The sequence below is a fragment of the Gadus morhua genome, chromosome 14, assembly GCF_902167405.1.
Source record: "Gadus morhua chromosome 14, gadMor3.0, whole genome shotgun sequence".
Lineage (NCBI taxonomy): Eukaryota > Metazoa > Chordata > Actinopteri > Gadiformes > Gadidae > Gadus > Gadus morhua.
In genome coordinates this window covers 5,462,391-5,489,057 of record NC_044061.1, presented here as the reverse complement: position 1 = coordinate 5,489,057, position 26,667 = coordinate 5,462,391, and the positions used below count along the sequence as shown (strand labels likewise).

General features: G+C 49.3%; 3 protein-coding genes across 7 annotated transcripts in view; 1 reads left to right on the top strand and 2 right to left on the bottom strand.

Annotated features, from left to right (window-relative positions):
- Nucleotides 1-2,395: 2,395 nt before the first annotated feature.
- On the top strand, nt 2,396-5,613 carry LOC115558520 (serine protease 23). Its single transcript, XM_030376720.1, has 2 exons — nt 2,396-2,708; nt 3,506-5,613. The coding sequence occupies exons 1-2, from the start codon at nt 2,683-2,685 to the stop codon at nt 4,701-4,703; spliced, it is 1,224 nt and encodes a 407-aa protein (XP_030232580.1). The 5' UTR covers nt 2,396-2,682; the 3' UTR covers nt 4,704-5,613.
- Nucleotides 5,614-5,615: 2 nt separating this feature from the next.
- tmem39a (transmembrane protein 39A) lies at nt 5,616-19,340 on the bottom strand. 5 transcript variants are annotated; one of them, XM_030376702.1, is made up of 9 exons: nt 19,011-19,340; nt 18,058-18,270; nt 16,253-16,475; nt 14,472-14,555; nt 12,891-13,045; nt 11,856-12,237; nt 10,317-10,504; nt 9,083-9,203; nt 5,616-8,134 (listed from the first exon to the last, which is right to left on the bottom strand). In XM_030376702.1, exons 2-9 carry the CDS (start codon nt 18,168-18,170, stop codon nt 7,853-7,855), a joined length of 1,548 nt encoding a protein of 515 aa, XP_030232562.1. In that variant the 5' UTR covers nt 18,171-18,270; nt 19,011-19,340; the 3' UTR covers nt 5,616-7,852. The 5 variants fall into 5 exon arrangements, with proteins under 5 accessions (XP_030232562.1, XP_030232566.1, XP_030232563.1 ...); XM_030376706.1 differs by having other exon boundaries at nt 16,253-16,469; XM_030376703.1 differs by having other exon boundaries at nt 18,810-19,330.
- A 441-nt stretch (nt 19,341-19,781) lies between these two features.
- The window catches only part of ildr1a (immunoglobulin-like domain containing receptor 1a), a 7,861-nt gene continuing 975 nt past the window's right edge, over nt 19,782-26,667 (bottom strand). The window contains exons 2-9 of the mRNA XM_030376697.1: nt 26,235-26,405; nt 24,805-24,954; nt 23,764-23,883; nt 23,104-23,250; nt 22,164-22,286; nt 21,856-22,034; nt 21,090-21,752; nt 19,782-20,686 (exon numbers count right to left, since the gene is read on the bottom strand). Of these exons, the coding sequence (XP_030232557.1) occupies nt 20,648-20,686; nt 21,090-21,752; nt 21,856-22,034; nt 22,164-22,286; nt 23,104-23,250; nt 23,764-23,883; nt 24,805-24,954; nt 26,235-26,405 (1,592 nt within the window). The 3' untranslated portion in view covers nt 19,782-20,647. The remainder of the gene's footprint in view (nt 20,687-21,089; nt 21,753-21,855; nt 22,035-22,163; nt 22,287-23,103; nt 23,251-23,763; nt 23,884-24,804; nt 24,955-26,234; nt 26,406-26,667) is intronic.

The following is a 26,667-nucleotide window of genomic DNA, read 5'->3' as shown; positions in this document are numbered from 1 at the left end:
AAGATCCTAACTCTTGGGTTGAGTACTTGGTTGCATTCTCCCCGCACTGCACTGCAAAGCCTCGTATCTGAAATGGCTTCTCTGGCGGTTTGTCCTGCCAAGCAGCTGTTGAACGAGCCGCCGGGGACCGGAGAGCGGGGGACTGGGCCGGACGTCCAGGATGGAAGAGAGGATTAAAAAAGTGGAAAAACATTGAAGAATGAGAGTCGGATATATATGAGAGAGAGAGAGAGAGAGAGAGAGAGAGAGAGAGAGAGAGAGAGAGAGAGAGAGAGAGAGAGAGAGAGAGAGAGAGAGAAAGAGAGATAAAAGAGAGAGTAATACAACAGGGAGATAGAAACAGACTGAGAAGGCAAAGTGGGACACGACAGAGACAGAGAGAGACAGAGAGAGAGAAAAAGATAGGCAGTGAGGGGGAGACGGGGGAGAGAGAGACTAAACGTTTGACTGTCTGCGGTCCAAAGCACTCTCAGCGGAGGAGGGATGACAACAATTAACATGGAACAGCCCTCTGGGGAATGTTGGTCTCCTTGACAACAGTGGACGTAGCCAAACAAATGTCCCCTTTCATAACAATACAAGACAATCGCAATATCCTCCCTAAACAGAATCCGTGAGTCTGCCAGCCGAAACCTGTCCTTCTGGGACGCGGTGTCTGTGGGGAAGGTCTTTGTCTGTGGCTTCAAACCTTCTCGTCTGGGACCTACCTCAGGTGTAGGCCTGTGACCCCATATGCAAATGAGGTGACCCAAAGTTGGGGTGCCAACCCGCAGGTTGGGAAACGCTGTGGTGCTCTATTCACCTAAGCTCCCTGCCGAGACTTCCTGGGCTGGTTGAACAGCCGGTGAATAGACTGAGAGACACAGAGGACCAGATTAACTGAAACAATATGGATAACTGTTTCTATGAGTCATGGGAGAGCAGGACTACAGTCAGTGCAGGGTTGACTGATCCAGCAGAACTGGGACGACTGAAGAGAGATCAGAAACCAAATTCAACCCTGGAGAGAGGGAGGGGATCTGGACGAGTGTATGTGTGTGTGTGTGTGTGTGTGTGTGTGTGTGTGTGTGTGTGTGTGTGTGTGTGTGTGTGTGTGGTTTGAGGTTCTGTGTTGGTGTGCTTGTGATGATACCTGACACTGCTTCACAGGTTTTGGATGATTGGGCTTTGAGGTTGCATGCTTGAGAGACCGTGTGGTTTTCTGTGTGCTTGATTGCTCTTGTCCATGTGATTGTGCGTGATTGTGTGTTTGTTTGTGTACGTGTGATTGTTTTCTGCATGTGCATATGAATGAGTGTACAAGCGAGTGCAATTCCGTGTGTGTGTGTGTGTGTGTGTGTGTGTGTGTGCATGCGTCATCGTGCATTGTGTTTCAATGTGTGTGTTTCAATGGGAGCCCTGGGGAGCTGTGATCGGTGTAACCAGGAGGGAGGGGTAATAACGGCTGGGGGCTGAGCCAGGGGGTCCACCCCTCATCCTGGCAGAGGTGCGGCTCGCTAATCAACTACAGAGAAGTGAAGAACGCCGCGCCGCTGCCGGCTCGGGTTTCACCACCAGCGGCACCGCGGCAGGGACCAGCGACCGCCAAGACGACCCGCCCGACCGCCCGCCCGCCTCAGAACAAGCACTCAGAACCCCGCTTCTGCTTTCTGGAGTATCCAAATCAAACTGGAGCGCTTTTTGTGTGCAAAACAGTGGTACAAAGTGCTACACAAGTGGAGTCACACACCTATACTGCCTGTGTGCGTTTGTTCCAAGTGCGTCATTCTAAAGTCAGTGACGTTCTATTAGAGGCATCTTAGTGTCAGGGCATCTGTGAATTCTACCGGTGACCATTATATATAATAACTTAATAACCGGCCTGAATACTATTATAAAGATTGCGTCGCTGTTTGAAGGGCTGGGTTGTGCGGGAGATTGTGCAGGAGGTCATCTCTCTACACGTAAGTGATTCCTTCAGGGTTTTCACTGCAAAAGACAAAGGAAGAACCCACTGTTTAATGTGAACCAATAATGCAAAGGTTTTATTAACACAACCACACACACACACACACACACACACACACACACAGTGTTATTTATAAATTAATTATAAATGAAAGAAGCAATAAAAAAGACGCTGCCGTGCGTAAATTGAAGCCAGCCTGCATCAAAATTACAAAATAACGACAGGATGCAATATTAACTTAATGAGCCTTCTTCAAGTTTCTCTGGGACACTTTCTCGAGAATGATCATTAACTAGGCTACTTATTTATAGGCACGTTACTATATGTGTTATTATAGGCACATGATCTTACAAAAACCCGAACCCTGTTGATATCTATAAACCGGCCCACCCTGGAGCTGCCGGCTACCCTCACGTGACCGCGGCAGGTTCTCCCCCAATCAGCGGAGCTCGTCTGGTCGCAGAGGAATGAATGCACCACCTACACTGAACCCACAGCGGCGACCGGCCACACTGTCACAGCACGGAGAGCACTTTTTAACGGGAACCGACTGGAATTAACTCCTCAGAGACGGAGGAATACATATTTAAAAAGTATGCGTACCGCTTGTTATAACACATAACCGCCTTCATTCACGTCCGAGGGTCGTTTTCCTCCGATTCGTGGGTGATAAAAACAACTTTGCAACTTTTTTTCTCGACCGTCTGTCAGCGATTCACCTGCGGACGAAAACCATGCGCCCGAGGGGAGAGCTCTCGCGGTAAGTGGTAGGGTGTTTATTGGCCTGATTTGCATATTTTATATAATTGGAGGACGTTTATTTGTCGGCAAGTGGTGCGCAGATGGGTGTCGGGGACGTTATGATTTAGGCCTATCGTGTGATAAGGTATACGATAAAGATATAAGATAACGCCTATTTCAAACAAACTTTTTCCAAAAACATATCTAGACTCTTGAGCAGCAAAGCACATTCATATTTAATCAGTCCCATCCATGTTGGAGAATAAAAAATTAAAAAATCTTTTATACAGTATCTTTCCACACGGGCATATTTCTATGGTAACAGTCGTTTCATATTAATAGTCCCACTCTAAAATGCCTCACATGTCTGGTTTCTAAACAAACTGAACAGCAGAACAACTCTGTTCAACTCTTGTTTGGGGCTGAAATGGATGAGCTGAGGCGCATTGGGTGTGGCAAAAATAAAACTTAACCATGCAAGCCCGGAGAAGTATACAACTCATCTAGAAATGATCCTAAAGAAGTAAATTGATCTTTCTATTTCAAACTATTTTCTACCCTTGACTGATTTCTGGGCATGGATTATCGTTATTGTCTCGGGTATTGCGTTGGCCTACATATCATTTTCTAGTATTATTGACCATTATTGTTGAATGTTGTTTACATGCGTACGTATACATCTTGTTATTGTCTAGCTTTCTATAAGACACGTAATATCCATCTTTAAGATAAGAGTACAAGTAAAGTTAAGGTGACTCCACAAAACTTTGAGAACTTCTCATCACCTGTCTCGACCTCTCCCTCCCCCCCTTACAGGTCTGCCCTCCCTCTCCTCTTCCTCCCCCTCCTCTTCCTCCCAGCCGTGGTCCAGTCCGCCCGCCAGCAGTGGCACCTCCAGCGGGTCCCGGTGGTCCTGCCCCTGCAGACGGACGCCCGCCCCGACCCCAGCTTCCTGTCGCCCGCCCACCTGGAGGTCACCTCCCCCTGCGACCCAGAGTGCCACCGGGCGGCGCCCCGGCCCAGCTACTGGGACCTGCGGGATCTGCTGGCCTTCGAGACGCTGCACAGCGACGGCCACCTCACCGAGACCGCCGTCGGCATCTACGGTTACGACCCCCGCGCCGACACCAGCCCGGCGTACCTCGTCGCGGACGCCGCCCCGCCCCCGACGAAGACCCCCAAGGCGCCGGTGCGGAGGAGGAGGCAGATCTTCGGCCATGACGGGCGCTTCAGCATCGCGGGGCGGGACCACCTGCTGCAGTACCCCTTCTCCGTGGCGGTGAAGCTCTCCACCGGCTGCTCCGGCACCCTGGTGGGCGAGCGCCACGTGCTGACCGCCGCCCACTGCGTCCACGACGGGAAGAACTACGTCAAGGGCGCCCAGAAGCTCCGCGTGGGCTTCTTGCGGCCCAGCCAACGAGACTCCTCCCCTTCCTCCTCCGCCAACTCCACCAATCACGCCGAGGCGGCCCTGGGCTCCGCCTACTACTCGCCGCCGTCCAACCACAAGATGCGCTTCCAGTGGATTCGCGCCAAGCGCACGCACGTGCCCAAGGGCTGGGTGAAGGGCAACGCCAACGACATCGGCATGGACTACGACTACGCGCTGCTGGAGCTCAAGAAGCCCCACAAGCGCCGCCACATGCGGCTGGGCGTGAGCCCGCCCGCCCAGCGGCTGCCCGGCCGCCGGGTGCAGTTCTCGGGCTTCGACAACGACCGGCGCGGCCAGCTGGTGTACCGCTTCTGCGCGGCGGGCGAGGAGACGGCCGACCTGCTGTACCAGCACTGCGACGCGCAGCCCGGCGCCAGCGGCTCGGGCGTGTACGCGCGCATGTGGGACCGGCGGCGGCGGCGCTGGGAGCGGAAGGTGATCGGCGTGTTCTCGGGACACCAGTGGGTGGAGCAGGACGGCGCCACCAAGGAGTTCAACGTGGCCGTGAGGCTCACGCCGCTCAAGTACGCCCAGATCTGCTACTGGATCCGCGGCAACTTTGTGGACTGCAGGGAGGGCTGAGGGGGACGGGGGGAGACCTGGGGGGAGAGAGTCTGGGGGAGGGCTGAGGGGGAGACTTTGGGGGAGAGGGGTGGACCTGTACTGGATTAGAACCTGTTGGAGTGGACCACACACACACACACACGACTGACACACACGCCCGACACACACACACACGACTGACACACACACACACACACACGACTGACGCACACGCCCGACACACACACACGACTGACGCACACGCCCGACACACACACACACGACTGAAACACACGCCTGACACACACGCCTGACACACACACACACACACACGAGATGAGAGGTGAAGAGCCGGGGACGATGAGGTCATGCTTGCTTAAAGATTCCAGGTGCGAGGAGGCGATGACACGCGAGAGGCGATGACATCAGGGTGACATCATGATGACATCATGACGGTGCAGGGCTACCCTGCGCAGGACATTGAGGAAGACGAGCAGAGCATCATGGTTTCACTTTATACGCTTTATTCTAATTATACTAAGATTGCACTGTTTCTAAGCCTTGTGGGCAGGTTTCTTCTGTAAACCACTTGTGTTTTATGTGAATGAATGTAGTTTGCTATTGCCAAAGTGATACTTGTTGCTTTCAAAAAGGCAAACTAGTACTCTTGATCCACACAAAGTGTGGATTTTACTATTGACGTATGTATGCTGCCACCTAGTGGAGATACAGTACATTGCACTTGTCCGTCACAGTCAACAGCACCATTTCTTCCTTTTGAGAATTTCAATGTTTCAAAAACCGCAACTCTAGAGTTAACGCATAGACGTGTTTTGCGCTGTAAAATGTCACTTAAGCCTATATAATCATCTATGCTTTAATCGTTGAAACAGTTAGACTCCATTGAGAAATAAAAAAGGTAAATAAATTAAAACATAAGAAAAAAACATGTTGATTTAACACCTTTCTTTTATTGTCTCAGATGCCAAATTAAAAGCGGTATTAATGTTTCCAGGCAGGCTACGTTGGTGGGGGAGTGTGGTACAAACTGAAATAAGGAAGGACCTTCCTACCCAAGAACATCCAACACGAAGCCGCAATGCATCCTGGGATATGGCACACACATCAATTTAACATCCTTTGGTTAACCTCTACACATTCAAATAGCCAACAGCGTTTCTCAGGATTCTCAAAAAATCGAACCAAACCAAAAATACAGGATGCGGTCCAGAAGAAACAACGAGAAAAATACAACCAAATGGCTCCCGCGAGGGCCCTGCTTCATAAGAGGTGAAACCAGTCATCCTCTTTCACTGGAAGCCGAGCCCTGGCTTCCACTTGCCAATCAGGGCGCACAACACAGGAGTAGACAATAAAACACTGGGACCATATGGGCAGAGCCGACAGATACACCTTCGGTCTCCGTAACACAGCACGCCAGTTGAACAGCCTCACTGAACCGCCATGTTTGATACATTCAACGAGAGAGAGAGCGAGAGAGAGAGAGAGAAAGAGAGAGAGACTAATTTCATTACTCACTCGGTGTGACTGAGACACAGTCATCTATGGCACAACAGTCATCCTCGAGGTTCCCTACGCATGCATCACAGGTCAATACATGACACACACAAACGCCTGACTGCACCAGAGCGAAGGAATGACCGGAACACTTTCCACAGGCAGCGATGTGGTCGCTTTTGATGTTGAAGTTCCTCCTGAAAGAGGATTGTACTTTGGTTTCATCCAACGTGGGCTGCATACTGAGCTGTATAATTTATACTGAGATGTAGGTGGTGAGCTGAACGCCAGCGGGCAGGGAATCCCCCACCACAGAGAGTGGTGGCACAATGACGATGTCACTGCCGAGACGCAGGAAACACACCGTTTAAAAGATCGAGAGAGATCAGAGCGTAAGAAGTAACAAAACAGAGAATCTGTGTCATGCCTCAGCGTGGCCCCTGCTGGCTAACACCGTTCTGGTAAAGGGAGAGGATAACACAAACGGCCGTAGAGAAAACCATGACAAAAATGAAACGATTTCACTTAGTTTCAGCCGTCAATCGCCCCTTTCTGCTGGGCTACTTTCCAACGTGATCACCAGGAAGTCCGTGCCACACATGACCAATAGCCATCAGCCTGTGTTGTGCCGCCCATGTATGGTGTGGGCAGACCGACCTATCACGTAGCGATGGACATCTGGCGATGCCCGGTGTCCACGGGAAAGACGACTTACTTAACCGCTCGTTCTTTCCTCCGTATTCTAGCAACGACCAAAGAATAACGACAACTAAACATGCCAGGCTCGGTCGCGTGATGAGACAGGCGTGTTAGACGTGTTCGGTGCCAGGATGCGGTGAGACAGGATGCCCCAGCTGCCTTGCGGTACAGACGCAAAGAACGAAACCCGTCGGTCTGACCTCAGAGTGCACGAGCGTGAGAAGGGGTGCCTTCGCGTGCACAGACGTACACAAAAGGCGCAGGAAAGCCCTCGGCTTCACACTCAAACGCTTTCAAACTCCTGACCCATTCGGACTCGGCGCCGTCTTTACAGAGCACTAAATTCATTCAGATGCTTCGACCCGATTAAAAAAAAAAAAATACTTTCGTAACACAAGAGTTCTCCCCGAACGGCTCAATCTAAACCGAACCGAGGAATCGATCCCCGCAGTCAATCTAAACTCAAACCAGCCAACCGGGAGCACACAGGCCGGGCGTTGCAGGCCGACGCCCCCCCCGTGGCAGCGGGGTACATCTTTGGCAGGAAGTCCCCCCCCCCCCCCCCCCCCCCCCTCGTGAGATCAAACCTGGCGGTCCTGTGCTGCCGGCATGCGGAAAAAGAAACGTAACACAACATGCGACAGACGTCCTCGTCGGGGTCTCTGTAACGCCTGGAGCGATGGGGCGGGGGGGGGGGGGGACAGTATACAAAATAAAAAATACTCTTTAAATAGTTATATAAACATCGCATGAAAATAGAACCGTATCAAAACATAACCGTGAGTTCACAGTCCCACATGTCCGCCGTGCTCCTCCCCACGCCTGCCCCCCCCCCCCCCACCCCTCCTCGCTTTCACGTTCCCATGGTAACCCCTGCGTCACCATCTCCCCCGAGCTTGTTTACGTCCAAAGGTTCAAAGGGGAGGTCTCGGAGGAGGAGGAGGAGGAGGAGGAGGAGGAGGAGCCGGCAGCTACTGTGACTTGAGGCCCAGGCCGTTGGAGGAGGAGGAGGAGGAAGAGGAGGAGGAGGAGGGAGCGGCGGGGGAGGAGGGGTAGGAGTAGGCCTTGCCCAGGACGATGCGGTCCCGGAGCAGCTTGAAGAGCACGTAGTAGTTGCAGAAGAGGATGAGGCCCAGCGAGAGCGTGTGGTTCCAGCGCTCGGAGCGCAGCAGGGAGTACAGCTGGTACAGCACCACGGTGGACTCGATCCAGATCAGCAGGTTGAGTATCCGGAGGGGTTTGTGGAACAGGAACTAGCCGAGGAAAGAGAGAGAGAGATACGTTGCAAAAAACGTGTTGCAACAAAGTCACGATTAGAATTATGAACTTGGTTGTCGGCTGCTGTCTCGCTTCCTTTCTGATTCTAATTTTTACTTTTTTGAGATTTAGAGCACGGCTTTAACCAAAGCCACTTAGTAACTCGTTCATCTGGCCATTAATGAGCGGTCATCAAGGATGCCCAAATGTAGGTTGTCAACGTTGGTATTTGAACCAACAGTCAAACCACCCTAACTAGGGCAGGTCTACCCTGCCCCTGGCGCAAGAACAGGTTCCCCTCTCCAATCTCGAGTGTTAAAGGGGTAGTTCGGAATTTTGGACACAGGGCCTGATTCCCAAGTTAGCCTTGGTGTTCTTTATTATTGGAGACGGTTTTCAACACATTTCATTCAGTCCTTCTAGTTGCAGAGTTTGCTCGTGCATTGCACATTGCATGGCAATGTGCAATGCCAGCCTGCTAATAAAAGTACACCCGAGGCAAATCAACTATAACGCCCGACGGTCGATGTAAATGTCTGTGTTGATAGAAATAAAACCAACCTTGCATTGCATTTTAAGGGACATGCTGTGTCTCAGCAGCAGTGTTATAGTGCTGGTAGTAGGCTACGGCAGCGGCGGACAGATACCTAGGTTAAATTCCGCTGCTGCTCAGAAAGTAGTCCCTCAAAATGCGAGGATTCATGCGATGCGAGGTTAGTTTTATTTCTAACTTCATTCTATCAACACAGACATTTACATCTATAGCCTGGCGTTATAATTGATTTACCTCGGGTGTACTGTGGCGTGGGTAAGACTGTTTTTATTAGCAGGCTAGCATTGCCCCGTTGCCGTGCGCTAGCCTAGCACGCGCAAACTCCGCAACTCGAAGGACTGAATGAAATGCGTTGAAAACCGTCTCCAACGATAAAGAACCGCGGACTCACGTAGAACCTGGAGTGGGAGATGTCCGAGGGCAGCGCCACGTTGTAGGTCCCCACCGCCTTGTACAAGCTGCGGCTGTGCCTCACCAGCACCCCCTGAGGCCATATGGTGCTCTCTGACCATCTGCTCAGGACACACACACACACACACACACACACACACACACACACACACACACACACACACACACACACACACACACCTTGAGTATGGTGTGAAATGCATGATGAAACACCACCAGGTGCACACACACACCTTCAAAGACACAATTCTGTCCAGATTTATTGGTGACTTGTTCCCTTAGTTTTCTTTCTATGATAGAAGAAGACCTTTGCTTTTCTGTAATGTTTTACAGTACAATAGATAAAACCCTTTGCACTTAATAATGCTTTTTTCTTTTTTTTTTAAAGAAGTTTGTTCAACATGTGTTCCAACATCGGTTATTTTATTATTACCATCATCATAATCCCCATTATTATAGTAAACGCCAGTGTGGACATGTATTGTCATTACCGTTATCCTTGTGTGTGGACGAACCTCATACTATTATTACAACCATATACTGTATATTCCATCTGATGTGCTGTGAGGGAGAAGGGAGGAAGAGGCCAAACGAGAGGTAGGAAGAGAGAGGGACGAGAGGGAGAAAGAGAGGGAGAAAGAGAGATGAAGAGGAAGGAAGAGAGAGGGACGAGAGGGATATAGAGAGGGAGAAAGAGAGGGAGAAAGAGAGATGAAGAGGAAGGAAGAGAGAGGGAGGAAGGGGATATAGAGAGGGAGAAAGAGAGGCAAAAAGAGGGAGAAAGAGAGTGAGAAATAAGGAGGAAGAGAGGGAGGAAGAGCAGGAGAACTGGGGCGAGGAAAAGGGGGAGAAAGGGGGAAAGACGGAGGGAGAGAGGGAGGAAGAGAGGGAAAAACAGAGGGAGGGAGAGGGGGAGAAACAGAGGGAGGGAGAGGGGGAGAAACAGAGGGAGGGAGAGGGGGAGAAACAGAGGGAGGGAGAGGGGGAGAAACAGAGGGAGGGAGAGGGGTAGAAACAGAGGGAGGGAGAGGGGGAGAAACAGAGGGAGGGAGAGGGGGAGAAACAGAGGGAGGGAGAGGGGGAGAAACAGTGGGAGGCAGAGGGGGAGAAACAGAGGGAGGGAGAGGGGGAGAAACAGAGGGAGGGAGAGGGGGAGAAACAGAGGGAGGGAGAGGTGGAGAAACAGTGGGAGGCAGAGGGGACGGGCCACTCACACGTGCTGGGGTGCGTTGCTGTACGAGCCGTGCTCCAGCTTCTGCCAGCGGCCCAGGTGTGCGGCCGAGCGGTGCAGCAGGTCGCAGTAGCTGGGCGGCAGCAGCTGACTCATCAGCATCACGAAGGCGTTGATCCACACCATGATCAGGTGCTCACAGGACCAGCGCATGTCGTAGTACTGCGTGCTCTGCAGGGGGGGGGGGGGGGGGGGGGGGGGAGGTTACCGTACGGCTGCCTGGGTTTGTGCTCCGATGTGAACGCATATGAACATGATTCGGGGTACAGGATGGGTGTGATATGGATCGGCGATTTCAAGCACACACACGAGTCTAGAAATTTATTTGAATAGGAAATTATTTAAAACAGTGTGCACCTCAGCTATCCATCACCCTACTCGCCCCAAACCTGTTTGGTCACGGATATAGTCTTGCAAAGATAAACCCATTTGTGTGAGTCGACAGACACAGTGTTGATTTGAAGTCGTCAGCAGAACCTTGGTTCTGCTTTCGAAGACAGGATGTCCTCGAAACAAACATGTAATAAAATAAAGTGAAAGGCCCCAGTCACCCTGATTTGAGGGTATACGATTACTAATCTAAAATTTGATTTGTGAGCCTAGTCACTTTATGACAGAAGGTGTTTTAGAGCACATTTCAAACTAATCTGTTTTGCATTTTGAACCTTGGGTTTGGTTCCGAAACCATATGAATATTTTTTTATGATAGACATTGGAGTATGAAGCCAGAACCTTTCAACTGGGAGTTGAAACCCTTACCAGTAGATCAACCTCCCCACTGAATGTGAAACGAACGTTCATAAACAAATGTTTTTCATACAACCCCCCACCTCCACACCACTTCCTCTTTCTCCGCTTTCACAGTTAATCAGTCCCGATCACCGCATCGTCACCTCTACTTATTATTTGACTTAGAACTAGAGCAGTGCCCCACAGACAGAGTTGGAGGACAAGCAAAACGTCCTAAATGGACTTAATGTGATTCTTAAGGGTTGAAAAAAAAAAAAAAGAACGTGTTTTTGAAATTCAACACAAACTTTGCAGAAGCTCAGATATTAAATCCGGAGTCGCAGAGTAGCCAAGCACTTACAATTGCGAGGTTAACCCATTCGTCGTATACAACACAGATCGCTGGGATTAGATGCTACACAACACAATCGTACGCACATAATAAGTGCGTAAGAGGGGTGTATTTAGGAGAGTAAGGGAGGAGAAGGGGCGTGGGGGGGGGGGGGGGGGGGGGGAGGGGGGAGGCTATGCAGAGTCTAGGTGAACTCTGAGCAAGCGAGTCTTGAGTCTCTATGGGAAGCTGATGAGCAACTCTGCAGTGCTGACCTAAGCAGTCCTGTCCTAAGTGCCAGGACGTACAACAAACAATAAGTGAGTGTATCAATTCCCAGGACGCACAAACATACAATAAGTGAGTACATTAAGTGCCAGGAGGGACAACCTACAATAAGTACGTACATTAAGTGCCGGGACCTACAAACATACAATAAGTGCGGCCATGCGCTGCCCTTACCTTGACGAAGCAGAGCGGCAGGAAGGCAACGTAGTAGGCGCTGAACAGCGAGTTGAACAGCACCTCCTTGATGCGGCGGTTGAAGTCGCTCTTCAGCTCCTCCACCTCGCCGCGGATCAGCTCCGGTGTGTGCGTGTGCGTGTGCGTGTGGCAGGTGTGCGTGGGCGCCTGCGGCGGGCTGGTGAACTGCTCGCGGAGGTTCTCCCGCAGCAGGAAGAGGAAGTCCCGCGGCCGGAAGAACGGCGCCTCTGCCGCCGCGGCCACCAGGTCGCCCTGCTGCCCCTGGTCGCCGTGGTAACCGCAGACGGAGGCGGCGGCGGCGGCCTGGCTCCTCGCCGCCCCCTCCTGGTGGAAGCAGCAGAGGGGGATGTACACGCCGAAGCTGAGAGAGAGAGAGAGAGAGAGAGAGAGAGAGAGAGAGAGAGAGAGAGAGAGAGAGAGAGAGAGAGAGAGAGAGAGAGAGAGAGAGAGAGAGAGAGAGAGAGAGAGAGAGAGAGAGGGAGAGGGAGAGACAGAGACAGAGACAGAGACAGAGACAGAGAGAGAGAGAAAGAGAGAGAGAGAGAGAGAAATATAGACAACATAGACCAGAGTGAAACACAGAGAATGAGAGGGAGGGAGAGTGAAAGAAATATACAGAGACAGAGAGAAACAGAGACAGATACAGAGAGTAACAGAGAGAAAGCCAGAGACAGACATGGAGACAGCGAAGAGACATGGAGAGAGAGGGACAGAGAGACAGTGAAGGATACATAGAGAGTTTTGGATAGAAAAACAGGCAGCGGGGATAGAAAATAACAAAAACAAGATGAGCCCGTCGATTTATCTTATCATGTAGCACTGCTCTGTTTGGTTGGTCTAGTGTGCGTTTGGTCTAGTGTGCGTTTGGTCTAGCGTGTGTTTGGTCTAGCGTGCGTTTGGTCTAGTGTGCGTTTGGTGTAGTGTGCGTTTGTTCTAGCGTGTGTTTGGTCCAGCGTGCGTTTGGTCCAGCGTGTGTTTGGTCCAGTGTAGCGTGCATGTGTACGTCCTACTCACGGGTATCCCAGGAAGAGCAGGTTGAGGACAGAGTGGTTCCTGCAGAGGTTGACCAGCGTCCAGCAGAGCACCCAGCCACACAGCGTCAGCAGGCAGAGACGTGCTGTGATCAGCAGGCCCGACCGCACCAGAGAGCTGCCTCCTCTCTGAGACACCTGGACAGACAGACGGGCAGACGCTTTAGGCATCCCCTAGTTAATTCGAGATTCTCACAGTATACATCTGAGACCGGGAGAAAAGGAAAAATCGAACACAACAAAAAATATTTTGATCCGCAGTTACAGTAGAAAAGATAGCAACTGTGCGAAGTGTTAAATGGCAACAAAGTTGAACTGCCTTTGCTTAACTTTTTGCAAAATAGCGTGTTGTGTTTTGTTATGCAACGTTCACACCACACTGGTCAGAACTGGCAGAAATGTTGAATTTCGTTTCCTTTTTGAAGAAGCACTTCCAACTGTTACACTCCCATGTGCAGCCATAGAGAGGAAGCAGTGAGTGGTGGCACCAGGATAACGCTTTGTACGGGAATGTGATTGACATAACCCCCGATAGTCTAAGTGGCCATATACAGAAGCAGGCGAAGTCAACCAGAACAACTTGAACTAAATCATACCCTCGAAATCGTGCCTACATCCCATTCAACAGTCAATTGTCCAACACTTTCCCCACGATTAATCATCAACGATGAACAATCAAACGGTTGACGACTGAAATAGCTTCTGCTCTGTTCTTAGTGCTTCCTCTTCATCGCTCGCTGTGCACTCATCCCCCGCAGTCTTCCCACAACTTCCTCTTTCTCTTCTGACGCAGCTAAAACTGTACCCATCTCAGTGGATGATGAATGAACAATATTAACTGATAGCCAGAATAATTGGCCATATTCGATTCAGCAGCTATGCTGTGGCGCTTTCATCCCCGTCAACGTAGCAGGGAGTTAAGAGAACCGCCAGAGCGCACAATCCATATTGTCGTAACTGCTCCGAATGCAGAGTAGATATCCTTGATTTTCATTAAGATTTTGCGTTTCATTATGTATTGTTAAGGGAAAAGGGTTCCTGGTCCACCAAGACCAACACCGTACGCAACAGTTTCATACCCAGGAACTAACTGGCCTCTCAGTGACTGACACACACACTGAAATACACACACACACACACACACACACACACACACACACACACACACACACACACACACACACACACACACACACACACACACACACACACACACACACACACACACACACACACACACCTTACTCATTTCATGACCTCTTAGCCTTTCATTGCTACGAACCACAAGAAGGAACTCCCTCTGGGTGGTTATAGAGTGGTTGAGGGCTTCTTGAGCGGGTTAGGGCAGTATGTCGATTTGTTCACTGCCACGTCAACAGGACTCATTAAACGTCTTGTTTGAATTCATCGTGTTGGTCTCCGAGCAAACTACCATGGGATGCACCGAATCCGTAAGAGGCCACGTTAACGCCTTAAACGTTATAGAAATACATACACATGTCATACATATGTCAATGTTGGATCAGCTGTGTCCGTTTATTCAGCCTTGCGCTTCCACTCCTACCTCAGACACAATGGTCCAGACCAGTCTCCTGGCCAACATGACGGTGATGAAGGTGGCCAGGTGGTAGTCCATCAGGTGGAAGTTCTGGAAGCAGAACAAAGCAAAAGGTTTCAACACTACAGCAGCCTGGGAATGTTTCACTTATCACCGAACGTGAGACAGAAACTAACAGAGTAATTTCCCCCGAGTGACTCAAACTGGAATTCACTCCAGCTGACTTATACTCCACCACAGATCATCAAGGACAAAAAGTGGGAAGTGGGTCCTATATAGGGTTTGAGCTTCTTTGCGGTATATTATCTTTGCAACGAAACAAGAAACAAAGTGAAACTCCACTCCCCCCCCCCCCCCCCCCCCCCCCCCCATAACATATTTGGACTGCTGGGTCAGAGATAAACTTATAACATACACTACTAGATGTAAGTAAAGTCTGATTATTACAGGAACCAGCTCTTAGTACAGATAAACATTGGCCACCAAAAACGACCTCTTACCAAACCTCCTAGCTACGAGTAAAGATAAAGACATATTCAGTGTTTCCCTAAACACCGTGTTTAAGGCGGCCGCCTTAAAAATAATAGGGGCCCGCCTTGACCACCAATGTATAAAAAATTAAATTCTTAAATAAATTCGTTTTTAATTATTATGCATTAACAAAGTACAAAACTCCCATAGGGAAAGAAAACATACTTCCATCAGGTACAAAAAACAAAGATAAATAATGCATCGGTGATACTGTTGAAAACAATAGTCTTTCTAACCGAAACCCTCACCGAAGACCAAAACCCCCCCCCCCCCCCGCCTTTTGACCACCTTGACTAAGACATTTTCTGGGGGAAACACTGATATTGTAACAGACACAAGCGCAAAGTAAAATCCTACAAGTTAAGACATCTTGCTCAAGACACTGGCTACAAGTACAGACCCATTTAAGATATGGTTATCAGGCATGGTAGCCAGCAACACCCCAGTATCTTTTTGATTCTCATCTCAGGATAAACTGCATATCGGCGGACATGTCAAATCCTCTAACGCATACAGCACATTTAACTCCAACTAACTAAAGAGGAACTTTTACTATTTATGTCACTGACACACCAAGCTCCTCTGATTTGAGGGAGTGCATATTAGTTACATGAACATGTCATCAATGGGCAGGTATGGGTTAGACTTAGACATCTTGCACCACAACACCTACTCAACACTTTGAGTTATTGCATTTGTTGTTTCTTGTTGGCTCTTGTTGTAACTCCCAATCCAAGAACAGGCAAGTGACATCACTGGCGACCGACCAGTCAGAATCAGCCATTACAAGGATGTCTGTCGGTGTGCTTGCAGCTATTGCTTCAAGTGTCTGTCTGATCATGATCATTTCTCTGTGTCTGATTGTATCGATGCATGATTGTTCGTGCTTGTCTGTGTCATTAGTAAATTAGCAGCAATCTACATTTCGAGTATGCCTTCTAATTGATCATTCTGTTAGTCTGTTCTAGCGTGTTGCGCTGACTGCGACTAATTGTCTGGACTCTCTCACCATCATGGTTAACCGGCCAGCCCCCCATCACCGATTTAAAATCTTTTGCCTGTATATATGTACGTGTGTCGCTCAATTATGGCACCCATTGCACCCCTGTCCGTTTTTCTTGCCCTCTGGGGGGCTAGGGTCAGGGGAGTGTCATAAACACACGGCCTGTTAAGCCCTTAAAAGACTGTGCCGGTGATTAAGGGCTACACAAATAAAGTTGAATTTCAGCGAGTTCAAAGTGTGACGTTGTGCGTACCAGCGAGGTGGAGGCGGCAGGCTGGCTGTAGGGGTACCACCACACCGTGCGGTAGATGTTCATGTACTGGACGAACAGCGCCACCAGAAGGTAGAGGAAGAGCAGGAACTCAAACACCAGGCTGCTGTCCAACGGCAGCTCGGGGATCTTGGAGTGACGCACCGGCTCAGGGGTGATGAGCGCCGAGAGGGGCGGAGCCGACAGCCCCACCGAGTTACTGCTCCTGGGGAGAGACGGACTGACTTACTGCGCACAGGGACGGACAGACGGACTGTTACTGCTCCTTGGGGACAGACGGACTGACTTACTGCGCACAGGGACGGACAGACGGACTGAGTTACTGTTCCTAGAGACAGACTGACTGACCTACTCTTCCTGTGGACAGACAGATAGACTCAGAGATACTGCAAACAGAGAGATAGAACTGTGTGTACAGTAGAGACATGTAGCTAGAGACAGACGGAACCGCGTGTACAGTACTGTACCGGTCTATAGTCCAACTAGATTAAGGTGGGATCACTGGACTTACTGCGAGCCCTTCAATACAAATGAAATGCATCGAATAAACTTTACATTTACATAGAACTTTCCAAGCCACTTCTCTCAGTCGATGCCACGCACACGCATGCGCACACGCACACGCACACACACACATGGGTTAAGGGATCAGGGGTCTGGCTGATAGACACTGTGGCACAGAGGCCAGTGAGATTGGACCAGCCACAACTTGCAGCTGGGTGCTTGAGAGATATATGGTCCATGTGACAGACAGCTAAACTAGGTCATGGCTCTGCGGCAGTTGGCATGTTGGTTTTACTCCGCAAACATGGGTTGTACACGTCATTCACATGGGCTTTGCCTCATTGGCCAGGGTGACTACTGCTGCGTATTTGACGGATAGTGTCTACGAGTGTGTGTATGAGTTTGATGTGTCTACCGAGTGTGTACTATGCGTGTACATGTGTTTATGATGCGTCTACGAGTGTGTGTGGGAGTGTGCATGATGCGTCTACAATGTGTGTGAGTGTGTGTATGGGCGTGTATGATGCATCTACGAGTGTGTATGATGTGTGTACCAGTGCATGTGTTTGATTGAGTACGATGTGTCAATGAGTGTGTGTGGGAGTGTGTATGATGTGTCTAAGAGTGTGTGTGAGTTTGTGTGTTTATGACGGTGCATTACGCTACGAGTGTGTACGATGCGTCTTCGAGTGTGTACGATGCGTCTTCGAGTGTGTATGAGTCTCTACGAGTGTATGTGTGAGTGTGTATGAGAGTGTGTACGAGTGTGTGTAAGCTTGTGTGACGTGTATACGAGTGTGTGTGAGTAACAGTGTGTGTATGAGTATGTGTATGCGTGTATGCGAGTGTGTGTGTATCAGTGTGTGTGAGGGTGTATCAGTGTGTGTATGAGTAGGTGTGAGTGTGTGTATCAGTGTGTAACAGTGTTTGTGTGACTGTGTGTGAACTGGGTCTACGAGTGTGCGTGAGGGTGTATCAGTGTATGTATGAGCGTGTGTGAGTATGTGTATGATTGTGTGTGAGTGTGTGCATCAGTGTGTGTATGAGCGTGTCTGAATATGTGTATCAGTGTGTGTATCAGTGCGTGTATCAGAGTGTGTATCAGAGTGTGTATCAGTGTGTGTATCAGAGCGTGTATGAGTGTGTATCAGTGTGTGTATCAGAGTGTGTATCAGAGTGTGTATCAGAGTGTGTATCAGAGTGTGTATCAGTGTGTGTATCAGAGCATGTATGAGTGTGTATCAGTGTGTGTATCAGTGCGTGTATCAGTGCGTGTGACCCACCTGTTCCTGAAGCCCGTGCCGTTGCTGAGGTTCCCCCCGACTAGGGTCTGCAGGGACGGCAGAGCAGAGCGACTCAGCTGCTGTCTGCTGGGGCCCCTGCGGCCCCCCGGCATGGTCCCCGGTTACCCCGGCAACCACCAGCCAACAGTCCCTCCCCCCCCCTCCTCCCTGGTGCTCCTCCTCCTCAATGGTCGACCGTATACAACAGGGTCCCTGAGAGAGAGAGAGAGAGAGAGAGAGAGAGAGAGAGAGAAAACAACATCTTTAACACAAACAGGAAATGGAGCTTTGCAGATGTTAGAGGGAGCCATAGATCACAGCTATTGTTTTGGTTCCCAGTCCATGACAGAATGGGAAAAAGCTGAAGAAACTCACTCGTTTTTCTATTAGATACGAGTATTTAAGTTAAATGATAGCCGCATAAAGGATGGAGCCACTATAGAATGGCACATATCTAAAACAGAATAGCATAACTATACCTTTACTATCAAACTTCGACTGCATCAAGTGTGCCCTCAAGGAACTTTAACTGGGCGTTCAACTCAATAGAGCGAAAATAGGAACTGACAACGTGAGACTGCAGAAGGCGTTTCCCTACTTGGAAGAAGTCTGCAAATTAAACCAGTAGGCTTCAATCAAGTGACCTCTCCAAAAAAACCTTTGGACTCAAGCGTTGTTTTGAGGCTGTGTTCCGCGTCTCCTACACAGAAGCGTGCAACGACACGCGTCCACTCACCTGCAATGGACCCTACCTGTAGTGAACCTGGAGAGCATGCAGTGCTGTGCATGTAGACATCTGGTGGAAACTTGGATGGCACAACTTGTACTTGAGATCAGCTCAGAACACTAGTGGAGCACTCGGGGTGTGCAGTGGCCTGCATAATCAAGCCACCACTAGTTGGTTTTTTGGGGTTGGGAGATCGCATGTTAAAAGTGAATATGCCTTGACTTACACCGTCTCAACAACATGCGGGTGGTGCACCAGTCGAAGATGCATCAGTCACTTGAGGTACTTCCAGCAGCCGTACGAGTCCAAACGGAGAACATTCCGGTCGCCTTTCGCTTCTTCAAATTGTCTCAAAACTCCCAATTACGTCCCAGTAGGCGTTGATAAACTCCCGACGCCGTGGCTTGTATTCCGATCACGGGAGAAACGGTATTAAAGTTATACTTGTGTCAAGAGTGAGCAACAGTGTTGCACCGCACAGAGACCGACGTGGCAGACCTGCACTTTCTTCCCCTCGCACGTCATCAGCGCGCGACGTCGTGTGTTTACTGCACAGTCGCAGTTTCTTCCTCCGAGGCGGTGTAGTCATGTCAATGGTGGGGGTCCCCTGGTCACTAGTGCATCATCACGGACCGTGTGTGGGGGTCCCCTGGTCCTAGTACATCACCACGGACTGTAGTTGGAGGTCTGTACTTGGTTGGTCTGAGTGATGGCTTTTGAAAGGATTAGATTGATCACTGCCTTTAATGTTTAATGAGTAAACAGTGCTGTTGGCTACAACCGTTCGTTTGTAGTTAAATTAATAAGGTCCGTCTATACTTGAGCTCGATAACATAGCGTTTATATTTATTACATTTAGTGGTATTTGTCATGGTATTGGATATTTTTTTTCAATATTAAATGTCTTATGTCTAAATTTCCATTTTTAATGCTAATTTATTTACATTAATTGTATAATACATACAATACAAAGTTGTAGTGGTGGTTTATATGTGCCTACAAGCATTTGTCTTAAAAAGTCCAGGCACGACCTGAATTTAATATACTGTACTCCCACAAGGGGATGATCTATGCTTCTGTGAAGACCAGGACACCACAGGTAGACTGAACATGGGGAATCGAACCCAGTTGATTCCAACACCCTAACCACTACACAACATTATAATTAGGAAAAACTAAGAAGAACTATAGGTTGTTTCAACTTGAAACATCACAATATGTAGAATGTATATCCCAAGACGTAATATTGCTTTTTATTTGTAACAACCCCAAATAATTAACAATACCATTTTGCTGTTAGCACAAATTTTGGGTATATATCCCTACTGTAATGTACACACACAATAAACAGTTTAATATAACTATTGCAACCGAGTTATAAATAAATAAACATTGTACAAAATGAATTCAACATAGTTACAATGGCTGTATCCTACATGGGCATGGTTAAAACAATTCTCTTGCATTACCACAACATATGCTAATATGAAAGTTTTTAAGTTTTTAAAAAATTATATTATAAAAAAAAGACATTTTCAAAACTGGACTGAACCACCAGGAGGCACTACAAACAAATCAAGAATCTAGGTAAAAACTGAAAAGCATTTATTTTTGAGGATACTAGAAAATGTATCGCATGCCATATACATAAAACACACATGCACACAAATATACAAAATATAATACATATATATACACATACACATGTATTATATTTATACACGTGTATATGCATACACATATACATACACGCCATTTAAGAAGGTTAAAAAAAAAAAAAGAGCAATGTCATTACTCGATTTGGACAGAATACAACTCTACAAAAAAGTTCTATTTGACCTTATGAGGGCATCCTCAGTCCGCTCAGATGACCACGCTGGTCCCACTCCGAGAACTCTTATCCTGGAGAAACACACTTACTTTAGAGGCATGCTCCACACACACACACACACACACACACACCTCAGACCCACTCTACCGGCAGCCCCTACAACAACACTTTGTGTGTATTGATGACTGTGTGTGTCTCAATAGGACTGCGCGTGTGTGTTCTAAGGAAACACCTCTAAAAGCATGTGGATGCAGAAGTGATGTATTTGAAAGTAAGGGGTGTGCTCAACCATGAGGAGTGTGTATGTACACTCCTAGGTGTAGTCCTTTGTGTGTCTGTGTAGTCCTGTGTGTATTTGAGAAGTCCTGTCTGTGTTTGTGTAGTCGTTTGTGTAGTCTTGTGTGTTTGCTCGCGCGTGCGTGTGCGTGTGTGTATGTGCGTGCATGTGTGTGACTACAGCAGTGAGTGCCTTACAGAGAGGCGCTCGTTCCTCCGCTTGCCGGGTTTCGAACCGGGCTCATACTCCGTGTAGCTGGGCGGATTATCTACCCACATTCCTCCTCCTCCTCCTCCTCCTCCTCCTCCTCCTCCTCCTCCTCCTCCTCTCCTCGCCGCTCCCCCCCTCCGGCTGCTGTCCTCGTCGTCGGAGCTCCAGGAGTCCCGCCGGGAGCGGTGGGAGGCCGGCGGCGAGTAGTTCCCGCGGGACCGGGTCTCGTACAGGTCGTCCCGGGAGCGGGAGCGCAGGCGGCCCAGGTCCCCGCTGCGGCTGGGGGCCCCGCGGCTCCCCCCGTCCAGGGAGTCCTGGCTGAAGCTCCGCGACATGGCCCGGGACCGCGTCGGCGACGGGCGGCGGCCCCCTCTTCCTCCTCCTCCTCCGTCGTCACGGCGATAGGCGCTGCCGCCATGGCGGCTGCTGGCGCTGGAGCTGGGGGGGCGGGTCAAGGGCGCCCTGGGAGGCATCCGGGCTGCAGGCTGCTCCCTGATTGGCGGGAGCGTGATGACGCGGCGCTCGGCCGGCCCGTCGTCGTTGAGGGCCGAGAGCATGCTGGGGGGCCCCGGAGAGAAGGGGACGGAGAGGGCGGGGGGACCCATCATCTGGTTGTGCTGCATGGGGTGCATGGGGTGCATGGGCTGCGGCTGGGGGAACATAGAGGGGTCCGTAGAGGTGAGTGTCGTCTCTCAAGAGGAAAGCACAGAAAGCACAAACTAATGAAGGATGAGTGCAACCCCAGTGTCTCACCTGCAGCATCGGGCTGCTCATGTCCATCCCCCTCATCTGGTTCTCCATGTAGTCCAACATCTGGCCGTTAGCTGGGGTCTGGTTACCATAGTTACTGGGTGGGGGGGGCATGCTGTAGCCCATGGATTGAGGGGGAGGGAGGGGCATGGGGTTCATGGGGATGTGCCCAGCGGAGGAGCCTGGAGAGAGGAGCCAATCAGAGACAACCGTTTAGTTGTTTTTTTGTGTGTGTGTGTGTGTGTCTGCAAGTGTGTGCTTGAGAATGCGCGAGTGTGTGCTTGCGAGAGAGAGGAAGAGAGAGAACGAACCTGCGTAAAGCAGGGGATTCTTCTGGGAAGAATGTTGGCTCATTGGTGCATAGATGTGCTGACCTCCCATCCAGGGAGCCATGGCCTTCTGGGCGTCCTTGATCATACGATGTTGCATCACCGCTACACACACACAAATAATTGGAATCAACATCGACACACATTTGACCATATATCAGAGGAAGAACGGGATTCAGTGGCCATGCGTCACCTTTCTCAGCGTGTTTTGTGTGTGCGTCACCTTTCTCAGCGTGTTGTGTGTGTGTGTGTGTGTGTGTGTGTGTGTGTGTGTGTGTGTGTGTGTGTGTGTGTGTGTGTGTGTGTGTGTGTGTGTGTGTGTGTGTGTGTGTGTGTGTGTGTGTGTGTGTGTGTGTGTGTGTGTGTGTGTGTGTCTTTCAGCTGTACTGTGTGTGTTTTAGGGGTGTAATGGTTCCCACAAGAAAGACTGGCTCTTCATCGTCGCGGGGCTGAGGTTTGTGTTGAGTGGCTGCATGTTTTGACATACATTCCAAGTACTACATTGATATCATAGTCTCTCCAGGCTTACCTTTCTCCTAAAACTAACAAGACGTTGTTTGTGTACATTCAGAGCCTGAGAACGATTAGGCCTACTCGTTGAGATATGGACTGTGTATTTGATTACATGTTTTTTACATAACTGGACTTGATTGTAGAATTGAAATGCATCAATGGTTAAGAGCTAACACCATTTGTGATTTCTTAAATACGAAAAATAAATAATTAAGATTTATGAAGTGGATAAATAGTCGGGATTGATTGCTTTTAATCGCCTCAAGAAATCTGTAGTCGGGGACAGCCCGGGAACATTTTCAAAAGCACTCTACCGAATGACATGCAGGGTGCGCAAACCTTATGGGACGTATCCTAGTGCGAGTGCTTGCGTGTGTGTGCGCGTGCGCGTGTGCACGCATGTGTGTACCTTTCTCGGGGCAGCAGCACTGCTCCGGGCAGCAGGGGCAGCGGATGTAGCAGCAGCAGCGCTGAGGACAGCACTGGCAGCAGCAGACCCCCAAGAGGATGATGAGGAGCAGGGCTCCCAGGACGATGAGGAGTACCGTCAGCCAGTCTGGAGGAGGTGGAGGAGGAGGAGGAGGAGGAGGAGGAGGAGGAGGAGGAGGAGGAGGAGGAGGAGAGGAGGAGGAGCAGGAGGAGGAGAGGGAGGAGGAGGAGGAGGAGCAAGAGGAGCAGGAGGAGGAGGAGGAGAGGGAGGAGGAGGGTGTTACAATTAAGTCTGGTTTTTTGGTGTCTATCCAAAGTCACGAACAGTGAATTCAGATCCATGTCATTGAGGAGCAGGTAGGAGTAAGGGGGGCTCTTGCTCTAGGATGCCTACAGGTGGACAGTGGAATCGAACCCAGAACCTCTGGGATTGGAGTGGAACCCCCTCACCAGCACTACTACTAATAGGGGTCAATCCCCTGAGCCCCCTTAATGAACCGGAGAAGAAAAAATCAGTACGCAACGTGACAGGTCAATTGTACTTCAGGAAGAGTAAATATATTTTTGGAACATTTCAATATTTTAGGAGGGAATGTTTATTAACGAGCGTGTATGTATACTTAGGAGGGTACATTCTTACGGTAAACAATGAGTTTGACTTCTTTGTCGTTGTCTCCTGACGTGTCTCCCGGCGCATCGACAGCGCAGAAATACACGCCGTTGTCCCACCACATGACCTCGTTGATCACCAGGTCAGCCACTGCGGGCACGCACACACACACAAACACACATTAATAATGCTAACAGTCTGCAATGCCTAGCATCTGAACGTTTGGGCTGGGTATTTTATCTCTAAAATATTAATTTGATCTGACGTATATTCCTTTCTCCCCGTTTCCCTGGATCCATCTCCAAATTAGATTTTGAAGTAACAAGTTATGCGAGAGAGAAAACATGACCTAGTTTTCTACTGATAAGGACAGGAAGCAAAACCAGTTTACAAACTAGTCAAGGTGAGGTGGAACAGCGACCGATCAACCAGTTTTAACATGGTCTAAACGGTCCGAAACACATACGCTTTAGCTGAGACTGCAGAAGAATGTGGCGAGTGAGAAAGCGATTGAGACAAATTAAAATCGATACACATGTGTGTAACCCATAATCAAAGACCCACATTATATGACATTACCTGATCCTTAACCCTGAACCGGTGATTCTTAACTTTTAAGCAAATGTACATTCTTTGTATTTGTTTCTACGTGCATGCTTGCTTGCTTGCGTGCTATTGTTACATCGCATGGGTGCTGCTGTTTACCTAAGAGGTGCTCTCATGTGATTATTGGAGTTTCACTTGAGAGAGAGGGAGGGAGAGACACAGACAGCCAGACAGACAGAGAGACAGACAGACAGACAGACAGACAGACAGACAGACAGACAGACAGCGAGGCAGAGAGACAGAGAAAGAGAGACGGAAAGAGGAAGACAGAGTGAGAGTGGGAGAGACAGAGAGAGACAGAGACATAGACAGAGAGACAGAGAGAGGGAGAGACAGAGAGAGAAACCTCGAGAAGGAACCCAGAGGAGGGATCCCACCTTCCAGTGTGAGGGGGCTGCAACAGGTGCCGATGTGTAAACCTGTGATTCAACGTTTAGAATAGCTGTGAGAGCACGATGAACTCACTGTTCTGGATGGAGATCTTCCTCTCGCGGTACTCGGCTCCCAGGATGGCCTCGTTGGAGCCCGTCTTTTGCATCACCACGCGCACGGTCCTAATGCGGTCGGGGCAGTCGTTGGACGGGTCCTGCCCCAGGGAGAGGGCCGATTGGTAGGCTGAGGGACCACAGAGGGGTGTGGGGGGACCATGCAATGACCATTTTTTATTACAGTAAAGCACATAAGACATCTGCACTTATGAATGTGAATGTATGTGCAATATGAATGTATTCAATGTTCCTGTTATTCTTCAGTTTCAAGTGTATTTTTTTCCGGGCACATTAGAGACCAACAAGTATAAGTCATTCACCGCGGTGAAATGCTTCACACACACACACACACACACACACACACACACACACACACACACACACACACACACACACACACACACACACACACACACACACACACACACACACACACACACACACACACACACACACACACACACACGGCAATGAGTCAGAACATGGAAATGAGTCAGAACATGGCAATGGTGAGAAACACTTGTGTTGGAACAGGTTTCGCATCATATTCTCCTGCTGTGATGAAAGAAATGTTAAAAAAAAAAAAAAAGGCCACCAGTACTGTATCAACATCCTACTGGCTTTGTAAACAGGAAGACACAGGCATGTGGGTGTTATCGGTCAGGATAGGATAGAATGGTGTAGGACTCCCAAACTAAAGGTTAAATCCCCAGTGTCCACAGGCTACCTGTAGACATTCTCGATGCCAATACTCTAACCTCTACCTGCTTCTTAATGACCCGTCCCTGTATCGTTTAACCCCGAACTGCTCCATAATGACCACTCTGTACCGTCCAATCCTTCCCTTATCCTCAATGACCAGCATGTGTACTGTCTAACCCCTACCTGCTCCTCAATGACCAGCATGTGTACTGTCTAACCCCTACCTGCTCCTCAATGACCAGCATGTGTACCGTCTAACCCCTAACTGCCCCCATAAAGACCTGTCTCTGTACTGTCTAACCCTTAACTGCTGCTTGATGAACAGCATATGTATTGTCTAACCCCTAACTGCCCCCATAACGACCTGTCTCTGTACTGTCTAACCCTTAACTGCTGCTTGATGAACAGCATATGTACTGTCTGACCGAGACGACAGCCTCTTTCATTGTAATTAAATGAAGCGAAAAAATATTCACAAATCAATTAAATGATGGTAAAAATAGGGTAAGGGTTTGCTAACTACCATTGACCAATTAACTTACATACTTAATTGGAAGGCAGAAGATGGAAGAGCTCATGTAAACAACATGTACAACTCGCATTCTTCCCTGGGTCTTTTTCTGTGGTGTAACCTCTCTTATGAGGCCCCATCAGCCCGAGCCCGGGTAACATCTCTGTGTTGTGCAGGTGTGGTCTGAGGGTTACCTGTGGAGTAGTACTCCAGGACAGGGTCCATGCAGAAGGACTTGAAGCGCCAGGTCACCAGGACGTTCTGGGCGTTGGCGGAGGTGGAGTAGTCACAGCGTAGGATGACGGAGGAGAACAGCATGGTGCTGCGCTGAGCCTGGGGCACGTTCACCTGGATGCCCCTCACCTCTGGGGGGGGGGGGGGGGGGGGGACACGCAAACACGCAGGTCAACCTTTGGCACATTGGTCGTTCATAATTAAGGAATTGGCCTTGTACTTATTTTAATTGATTTACAACTAATTAGCTTTTATTTTGACAGTCAATTCACATTGTCACGTTGTTGTTTTTTTGGCATTGTACTTCTTTTTCGGTTTGTTTCAGTATATTTGGTCATTTATTAAATATGATCAGTTTTCTTGTATTTTGACTGTCAAATCACATTTGCAAGG